The sequence below is a fragment of the Lutra lutra genome, chromosome 8 (genome assembly GCF_902655055.1).
Source record: "Lutra lutra chromosome 8, mLutLut1.2, whole genome shotgun sequence".
NCBI classification, from domain to species: domain Eukaryota; kingdom Metazoa; phylum Chordata; class Mammalia; order Carnivora; family Mustelidae; genus Lutra; species Lutra lutra.
In genome coordinates this window covers 53,499,583-53,510,383 of record NC_062285.1, presented here as the reverse complement: position 1 = coordinate 53,510,383, position 10,801 = coordinate 53,499,583, and the positions used below count along the sequence as shown (strand labels likewise).

General features: G+C 33.5%; 1 protein-coding gene across 1 annotated transcript; it reads left to right on the top strand.

Annotated features, from left to right (window-relative positions):
• Nucleotides 1-3,357: 3,357 nt before the first annotated feature.
• Nucleotides 3,358-4,329, top strand: LOC125107254 (olfactory receptor 6C6-like). The gene has a single exon (XM_047742166.1). The coding sequence runs from the start codon at nucleotides 3,391-3,393 to the stop codon at nucleotides 4,327-4,329; it is 939 nt and encodes a 312-aa protein (XP_047598122.1). The 5' UTR covers nucleotides 3,358-3,390.
• Nucleotides 4,330-10,801: the final 6,472 nt, after the last annotated feature.

The following is a 10,801-nucleotide window of genomic DNA, read 5'->3' as shown; positions in this document are numbered from 1 at the left end:
TATATTGTTCATTTATCATGCAAATGGTTGTGAAAAGAAAGCTGGGGTAACAATACTTGTATCAGATAGAATAGACTTTAATACCAATACTGTAAAAAGAGGCAAATTATGCTAATTAATGCTAATTAATTACACCAGGAAGAATCCAACAAGAAAATATAACAATTGTAAGTATTTATGTGCCCAACATGGGAGCACCAAATACACAAAGCAGTTAATAACAAACATAAAGGAACGAATCAATAATAATACAATAATAGTAGGCAACTTTCACACCCTATTTACATGAATGGATAAATCATATGGACAGAAACAATCTCAATTACAATTACACCAAAAATAATAAAATACTTAAGAAAAAAAAAACCTCACCAATAAGATCAAAGACCTGTACTCTAAAAACTGTAAAACACCGATGAAAGGAATTGAAGATGATACAACCATATGGCAAGGTATTCCACGCTCATGGGCTGGAAGAACAAATATTGTTAAAATGTTTATACTACCCAAAGCAATCTAAACATTTACTGCAATCCCTATCAAAATACTAACAGCATGTTCCACAAAACTACAACAAACAGCTCTAAAAATTGTTTTAGATAGGGGTGCCACCAAAATCACAAACCCAAATAACCAAAGCAAGTTGAAAAAAAACAAAATTGGAGTTATCACAACTCTGGACTTCAAGTTATATTACAAAGCTATAGTAATCAAAACAGTATGGTATTGGCAGGAAAGTAGACACAGATCAATGGAACAGAATAAAAAGTTCAGAAATAAACCCATGGTACAATTACTCTTTGACAAAGAGGGCAAAAGTAAGAAGTGGGAGGACAGTCTTTTTCACCAATGGAATTGGAAAAACTGGAAAGCTACATGCAAAAGAAAGAAACTGCTCCACATTCTTATATCAAACACAAAAACAAATTCAAAAGGAAACTTTGTGCATTATTGATGGAAATACAAATTGATGTAGCCACTGTTGAAGACAATATGAGGCTTCCTAACAACTTACAATAAAGCTACTCTATGACCCATTAATTCCACAACTGAGCATTTACCCAAAGAATATGAAAATAGTAATTAAAAAGATTTGTGCACTCTGCCTTTGAAGGATTATTTACAATGTCCAAAATATAGAAGCAGCTCAAGTGTGCATGTACAGAAGGGGATTAAGATCACACTCACCTTGAAGAGCACTGCATAATGTACAGAATTAATGCATCACTCCATTGTACACCTGAAACTAATATAAAACTGTAGATAGACTATACTGGATTCAAATTTTTAAAAAATGTACTTAGAGTTAATTTAAAGAAGAAAAAAAAAGAAAAATTTTCAATCAATATTCTTGAAGTTAAGGAAAGACTACAGAATTTTCCAAATTAAAGGAAACTAAAACATTATGGTAATTAAATTAACATATAAGTCTAAATTGTATTATTTTCTATTAAAAAAAACTTTTAGTCACTGGTGAAACTTAAATAGCATTGGAGAAGTACATTAATAATCTACGAATGTTAATGCCCTGACACTAATGGCTATATCATGCTTATCTAGTAGAATATTCTTTTTTGTTATAAACACATACTATTATATCGAATAGCAGATGGATCAACAAATGATCCGGGAATAAATGATCTTCATGGTTATTTGTTGATTTTCTTCTTTATTTTTTATGTCAAAATTTAAAAAATAGCAAAATATTAAGTACTGCCCTACACCTCCAATTTGGGGCATAGTTAATTCACTAGTTAATGAAATCCCACTATTGACTGGGGAAGCAAGTGAACAGTTTCCATTTGGGCTAAACCCTCTTAATGTGTAGAAATAGTCATACTGTCTCAGGGTACTGGGATATCTGAAATTCTTGTTGGCATTAAGTATAGGGTTTAAATTACTTCTAGTTCTCTTTTGGGAGAATATGTTTTGTAGTTAAAGAAATTCAGTTTTGTGCCTAAGGCATTTCAAAGTAGTTTTTATTTTCTTCCGTTTTTGTTTGTTTTGGTTGTTGTCTTATTTTTCACATAACTGATATTCCTGATATGAGTCTCGAGAGGGCATTTCTTTTTCTTTTCTTTTTCTTCTTCTTTTTAAAATTAATCCCCTGTGTATCCTATGAGCAAAGTAATAAAACTGTTCCTTTTGTTAGTTCATAATTTGAAGCAAGAATTCTTTGTTACAAAATTTGGGTTCCTTTCGTATGAGGGATTTCCCCAAATCACTTTTCATTTAGAGCATTAGATTTTCACTTAGTATTTTTAGAGACGTTTACCTTCATCTTAATATATAAGAAAAAAGACAGAAAGTCAATTTCATCCAGCCTGAAAGAGGATTCTAGTTATTTGTAATATCTGGGTCGTGTCATTTTAATGACCATCAGTGAAAGTGAAAGTTATTAACAGATTAATATAATTTCCAGAATGCATCTATGTTTTTAGAACCTTTCTTCAGAAATGCTTTGGAATTAATTTTCCTCTTAAACTATTAAATTTTTTGTAATATTATTAGAGATAGAATATTCGTCATTTACTTTTGACCCCTGTTTCTACCATATTCCCATAAGGAGAAAATTATATCAATGTATTCTAGATATGGTAAGTCACTTATAATTTGCAGTCAATATCTAGATCATAAATGAAAGCATTGCCACAAGTAAAAGTCAGGTAATATCCATTGACTTTTGAACTGTCATTTACTTTTCTATTTTTATGTAGATGTAACAGTCAAAACCTCATGATTAAATGCAACTGCTGAGAAGACTGATGTATTTGAAATGAATGAAAAATAATAATTAAGTGAAATGAGATAAAGGAACAATGGGGAAGTACTGCATCGGGACAAAATAATGGTATCTATCTGAATATTTCAATCATAGAAATAGTATGTAACTGTCATTACTTCCATTATTTCACAAATTTTTAAGTGTTTTAATGAGCTAAAATTTTTTGAAGAGCAAATTACATATAGATATTGGTATTAATTTTCTGGATGTTATGAGAAATTTTTCAATGATTTTTAAGCTATACATAGAAAATACACTTAAGGTCAAGCTTTTGTTCTATTTAGACACGAAAGAGAATTTACCTCATTCGGAAATAATCAGCTAAAATTTAAATGATCTTTCAAGTTCAAATAGGGAAAAAGAAAAAGTTTAGTAGTGTTCTTATCATAACTGTCACTTAAATGCATCAATCAGTTAGATTGACCAAGGCTAATACAGTTTTAAGTATCATCTATCCTGTTAAATTGGATCAATTTTTTAAACTTCTTTACACTTCTGACTACGTTTTTTTTTTTTTTTTTCTGCCAGTAGCTTTTGTAAAAATCCTCTTTTTTCCAATTCTGAAGTTGTCTTCCTATCTCTATTTAATAGTACTCAGGTCTGAGATGAGGAATCAGTCAAGAGAGATCGAATTCATTCTCCTAGGATTGACTGATGACCCACAATTGCAAATTGTGATTTTTATATTTTTCTTTCTAAACTATGTGTTCAGCGTGGTGGGGAACTTAACCATCATCCTTCTTACATTGCTAGATCCCTGCCTCAAGACTCCCATGTATTTTTTCCTCCGAAATTTCTCATTCATGGAAGCTTCATTGACAACAGTCTGTATTCCCAGATACCTGATAAGCATCATGACTAAAAACAAAATAATTTCCTACAATAGTTGTGCATCTCAGTTATTCTTTTTCCTCTTACTAGAAATTACAGAATTTTACCTACTGGCTGCCATGTCTTTTGACCGGTATGTAGCAATCTGCAAACCTCTACATTACCCCATCATTATGAACAACAAAGTGTGTTACCAACTTCTATTCAGTTCATGGACAGTTGGCTTTCTGCTTTCATTTCCACCATTGGCCTCAGGACTGACACTGGATTTTTGTGCTTCCAAAGTAATTGATCATTTCATGTGTGACACTTCCCCCGTGCTGCAGCTTTCCTGCACTGACACTCATTTACTGGAATTACTTTCATTTGTCTTATCTCTTATAAATCTCCTAGTCACGTTGCTGTTACTGGTTCTTTCTTACACATATATTATCAAGACCATTCTAAAAATCCCCTCTGCTCAGAAAAGAACAAAGGCTTTTTCTACATGTTCTTCTCATATGATTGTAGTCTCCCTTACTTATGGTAGCTGTATCTTTAATTACATAAAGCCAACAGCAAAGGAAAGGGTAACTTTATCCAAAGGTGTAAGTGTTATTTATACCTCAGTTGCCCCTTTATTAAACCCTTTCATTTATACTCTCAGAAACCAGCAAGTGAAACAAGCTTTCAAGGACACACTCCAAAAGATTTTCTCTTTTTTCAAAAAATGAAGAGGAAATTTAATTTTAAAACCTTGAAGAAGAAAGTAAATAAACATTTTGACTCATCTGATAAGTTTACTTATTCTGTCCTTCAATTAGTTCATCTCATAATATTTTTTCAACTCACAACATTTTAACCAAACATTTCAGCACAGTGCATCTTTTCCTTCCTACTTCTCTTTATGTTTAGATGCATTCCTTTCTGTGCTATAGTAGAGTATTATCTTGAGTTATCAATACAAATGTGAAATTTCTTTTATTCTACAAAACATGGTACTGACTTCCTCAAAAATGATTTTAAATAGATATTCATTAGAATTTTAAAGAATAATACAGTCATCAATATAACAGTATACACTACTGGAACTCTAGGAAGTTCTTCAAATGTGACTCACCTGTTTCAACACAGAAAGAAAAAAAAGCAGTCTTCAAGTCATAAAAATCATATGTTCTAAAATGTAACAGGACGTTATTTGGTAGGTTTAGAGACCTGAAAATGTGAAATGACTAAGAATCACACACATGATTTTTTTATCACACACACAAGTCAATGTTCTCACTCTTAAAATGTCTTTTCTCAATTTACCTGGAGTACAATATAGAAACATGGATAGTAGGTTATTCTAATGCAGGTGGTACCTTTGAGAGTTTTCTTTTTAATATAAAAACCTATGCAAGCAGATTTTACCTCATAAAGATACTATGTTAAATGTGTTGAGGATGGGTTTTTGGATATTGGCATCTAGGAGGCAAGTTGGAAGGCTTATATTTTAAACTAACTGGGTTATTTGAGAGTTGAAATGTAATAATGTCAATGAATCTGAAGCTGCAGGAAATGGTTTTAGAGATATTTAGAAAAAAAAAAGAGGAATGGTTCGACACGTGGTTATATGGGATCATGGAAAAAATATTGAAAAATGATTTGGGTCTCCCTTCGCCTTCCCTTCTCCCCATTCCTGCACGTACTCACTCATACTTAAAATGCTTTTGAAGAAGTGAGTATTAACGGTATCCTGTCAGATAAAAAAATAAAAATAAAAATGGACGTGCAAAGAAATCCATGAATTATAATGCTTTCTGTATTGGATATAATGTGCTATCAGAGAATATGAGTGAAAAAAACTACTTAATACTGTAATCCTATCTATGTGGCCCGGAGAAGAAAACAATTTAAACTCAGGTTTGTGTTCTGATTTGTTTTACTATTTTAAGCCAACACTGTTTTTGTTTTTAAAGATTTTATTTATTTGAGAGAGAGAGAGTGAGAGAGCTGCAGAAGGAAAAGGATGAGAAGGCTCCTGTGGGGTTAGGTCCCTGAGCCAAAGGCAGACACTTAACCGCTGAGCCACCCAGACACCCCTTAAGCCACATTGTTAACCATCTTCCTTTCTAAGGCAATTACAAGGGAATAAGTTCATGTTATTATATTCAAGGCCCTCAAAGCTTTCCAATAAGCACTTTAAAAATTATTTGACCCTTATTAGATTTGGTTTTTATTTTTCTCATTCTTTGGGTTGTCATTTCAGTTTCTTGATAGTGTCCTTAGTTCATAAAATGTTTAATTTTGATGAAGTAAATTTTTTAATTTATTTTTTATTTCCTTGCTTGTGCTTCTGGTGTCATATTTAAAACATCATTGCTTAATCCAAAGTTGCAAGGATGTATACCTGCTGTTTATTCTAAGAACTTTATAGTTTTATATCTTACTTTTAGGTCTTTGGTTTCTATTGAGTTAATGTTTGTGTATGGTTTGAGGTAGAGATTAAAGTCAACTTTTGCATGAAAATAGTTACCACAACATGATTTGTTGAAAAAGCTATTATTTCCCCTTTGAATAATCTTGGCACTCTAGTTAAAAATCAATTGACCAGGGGTGCCTGGGTGGCTCAGTGGGTTAAGCCTCTGCCTTCGGCTCAGGTCATGATCTCAGGGTCCTGGGATGGAGCTCCTCATCGGGCTCTCTGCTCAGCAGGGAGTCTGCTTCCTCCCTCTCTCTCTGCTTGCCTCTCTGCCTACTTGTAATCTCCATCTGTCAAATAAATAAATAAAATCTTTAAAAAAAATCAATTGACCATAAATGTATGGGTCTATAATAGACTCAGTTCTATTCCTTTGAGCTATTTCTCAATTGCTATGCCTGTATCATACTTTCTTGATCACTGTAGCTTTATATGAAATTTGAAGTTGGAAAGTATGACTGTTTCAACTTTATTCCTCTTTTTCAATATTGTTTTGGCTATTCAGGGCCTCTTGCAATTCCATATGAATTTTAGGATTAGATTGCTTATTTATGCAAAAAGAGCACTTGAAAATTTAATAAAAATTATATTGAATCTGTGGGTCAGTTTAGAAACTGTTACCATCTTAGTTAACAATGGCAAGTCTCCTATCAAATAATATGAGTTTTTTTTAATTTATTTAGGGCATCCTTATTTTTTTTAAAAGTTTTGTTATTTTCTTGGATAGAATGTGGCACTTCCACAGTTAAATTTACATAAAATAACTCCTACAACTGAACAATATAAAAACAAACACTCAACAAAATATAGACAAAGGACTTAAAGAAGATATAAACATGTGTAAAAGCACATGGAAAAATGTTCAAGAATAGTAGTATTGGGGCACCTGGGTGGCTCAGTGAGTTAAAGCCTTTGCCGTGGGATCAAGTCATGATCCCAGGGTCCTGGGATCAAGCCCCACATCGGGCTCCCTGCTCAGGAGGGAGCCTGCTTCCCCCTCTCTCTGTCTCTGCCTGCCTCTCTGCCCACTTGTGATCTCTGTCTGTCAGATAAATAAATAAAATCTTAAAAAAAATGAATAGTAGTATTTAGGAAAATATAAGTCAAAACCACAGTGACATACCACTTTACAACCACTAGGACAGTTACATATGTGTATATGTATGTGTATGTGTGTGTGCCTGCACATATATGGGTACATATATGTTGGTTATATATATCACAAAAAGTAAGAAGTGCTATTGTACAGAAGAACAAGTGATGAGGTACAGAATTTGGAATCCTCATACACCGCTGGTGGGAATGTAAAATGTGTAGCCATTTGGAAAAGTTTGGTATCTCATCAAGAAGGTAAATATAGAGTTACCATATAAGCCAGAAATTCTACTTCTAGGAATTGAAAACATATGTTCACACAAATATTTCAACACACATTTTCATAGACACATCATGCATGAGTCAAAAAGTAGAAAAAACATAAGTAACTTTCAAGTGATAAATGGGTAAACAAAATGTGGTACAGGTATATTTTATTCATTCTCATTTTATTGTGCTTTGCTTTGTTGCACTTTGCATAACTGCATTTCCTACAAGCTGAAGGTTTATGACATCCTGCATCAATCAAGCCTACTGGCGCCATTTTTCCAACAGCATTTGTTCATCTCTGTATTGCACTGTAGTAATTTTCACATTATTTCAAGTTTTTTCATCATTATATTTGTTATGGTGATCTGTGACCTTTGATGTTACTATTGTAATTGTTTTGGAACACCATGAATGCTGCTCATATAAGACAGCAACACAATCAGCAAATGCTATGTGTGTTCTGACTGCTCCACTGACCAGCTCTCCCCCCTTCTCTCTCCCTCTCTTTTGGCCTCTCTATTCCTTGGCATGCACAAATATTGAAATTAGGCTAAATAATCACCCTAAAGTGACCTGGAAGTGTTCGTGTAAAAGAAGGAATCATGTTTCTCACTTTAAGTCAAGCTAGAAATGATCAAGCTTAATGAGGAAGACACAATAAAAAGCCAAGATAGGCCAACAGCTATATCTCTTGTACCACTTAGGTTGTGAATACAAGAAAAATCTCTTGAAAGAAATTAAAGTGCTACTTCAGTGAAAGACATAAGTGATAAGAAAGTGAAGCATCCTTATTGCCGATAGGGAGAAATTTTTATTGACCTGGATAGATCAAATCAAACACAATATTCCTTAAGCCAAAGCCTAATCTAGAGCAAGGCCCTGATTCTCTTCAATTATATGAAGACTGAGAGAGGTGAAGAAGCTACAGAAAAAAAAAATCTGAAGCAAGCACACATTTGAGGTTTAAGGAAAAAAGCCATCTACATAACACAAAGTACAAGGTAAGCAGGATTGATGTAGTAGCTTAAGTGAGTTATCCAGATCTAGCTAAAGTAATTAATGAAGGTGACTACACTAAACCATACACTCAATGCAAATGAAAAAGACTTATAGTGGATGAAGATGCATCTAGGACTTAAAGATAAAGAGTAGCTAATGCCTTGCTTCAAAACTTCAAAAGCTAGGCTGACACTCTTGTTAAGGCTATTGCAGATTGTGGTTCTAAATTGAAGCCAATGTTCATTGACCATTCTGAAAGTTCTAGGCCTCTTAAAAATTATGCTTAATGTATTCTGCCTGAGATTTATAAATGGAATAACAAGGCCTGAATGACACTACCTCTGTTTATAAACAAACATGGCTTATGAATATTTTAAGTTTACTGTTGAGACCTACATTTCAGTAAAAGATTCCTTTCAAAATATTGTTGTTCATTGACAAGCACCTGACCATTCCAGAGCTCTAATGGAGATGTACAACACAATTAATATTGTTTTCATGACTGTTAACACCACCATTCAGCAGTATGTGGATTAAGGGGGTAATTCTGGCTTTCAAGTCTTATAATCTTAGAAATTTCATAAAGCTAGAGACGCTATGGATACTGATTTCTCTGATGGATCTGGGCAAAGTAAATTGAAAATTTTCTCGTAAGGATTTACCACTCTTGATGTCACTAAGAACATTTTTTGATTCATAGGAAGGAGTCAAAAACGGTCAATATGAACAGGAGTTTGGAAGAAGTTGATTGCGATATATAATATTTATAAATTTTAACAGTTCTGTATAGAAATAATTGCAGTTCAGACTTTGGTCACAATCACTTATATTATACAAATGTTAGTAAATCTTGGAAGAAATTCAAGGTGTGATTTATTTATATCTGTGTTTCGGGGTCTTCCCAAACTTTAAACCATCCATAAATTAAATATTATTGATTAATTACAGTTATGTCAAATGTAAAGAAATATATTATTGTACCTTACATAAAAGCATGTACAATAATTTTAATCCAATATATGTAGACAACACTGACAAAGCATATTTAGGATATCCACATTATATTAAAAAATTCCCTTTGTGTCTTCAGAGCCATTCCCTATACTCCCCATGCCAGCCATTGGATTCAGGTATCCATTGATGCCCTTTGGCCATACACATTATTTTTGCTTTTTCTGGAACTTTTTATAAAAGAAATCAGAAATTGTGAGATTTAAAGTCTGGTTTCTCTTGTTCAGCCATATTTTGGAGGCTCACCCAATTTATTGTGTGTATCCTTAATCTCTTTCATTTTGCTCATGCAATTTGGCCAAATCTAAATTTAACATATTTGATGTAGGAAATTTAGAATCTCTAGCATCCTTTGTCATAACCAGCTTTCCCTCCCCCACTCCCATGTGCTGGTGTTTTTATTCTCTGAGGAATCTCTCTACAAGACTGAATCATTTGATTTGATCAGTGTAATATTAAGTGCACACCATATTCTGAAATGCCAATGCCTAAAAGCCTGTATCCTCCCATTATGTCCTTCTGAAATAAGTGTTTGCCAAGGGAAAATTAATTGGAGCAGGGAGGTTAGTCCGCTATGCCTTGGTGACTCTACTCTTCAATTCCCATTCTCCATGGCAGTCGGAATTACAGAATTACAGGAACTGTCTTTAGAGAAAAGTAAGAAGGATACATGAAGAGGAACACCATTCACCATTTTGTTGCACTTTCTGGCATCTCATCCCAACTTCCTTTATTTTAAATTAAATTTAATTTTTTTCAGTGTTCCAAGATTCATTGTTTATGCACTACACACCAAGTGCTCCATGCAATACACATTCTCCTTAATACCCATGACCAGGCTCACCCAAACCCCTACCCTTCTCCTTGCTAATTAACATCTTCTACTCTCCTTTTTGATGCAGCATATTGCAAGACTCAACCTACTTTTCTCTTTTGTGCTAGTAGCTACTTAATCTTTTGGGGTTTATGCTTGCAAAGAGTTGCTGAGGAATAATATATTGTCTTACCTCCTGTCTTTGCTAACCTCTCATGAATCAGCATATTTGGTTTAATGCTATACTGTCAGTTATATATGGAATCACAAAATTATAAGAAATCATAACTTTGCAAATTCTTACAGCAGGGTCTTACATCACTTAGGGTTCAAGTGAAGGCAGGATTTCTGTAAGGACTCTGGAAAGAAAGGAGATAATAGAGGAATTATAGCTTTTAAAAATAACAAAAGACATAAGGAAGGAAAAGTTTGAGCACCAGAGAGAATGTTGAGGAAACGAACACCAAAGACCTCATGTTGAAGCCCTGGAGAATGGTTCAAGAAAGTTTAAGACATGTGTTGCAGTGGTAGGGAGAGAGCCTGCTTAAAGACG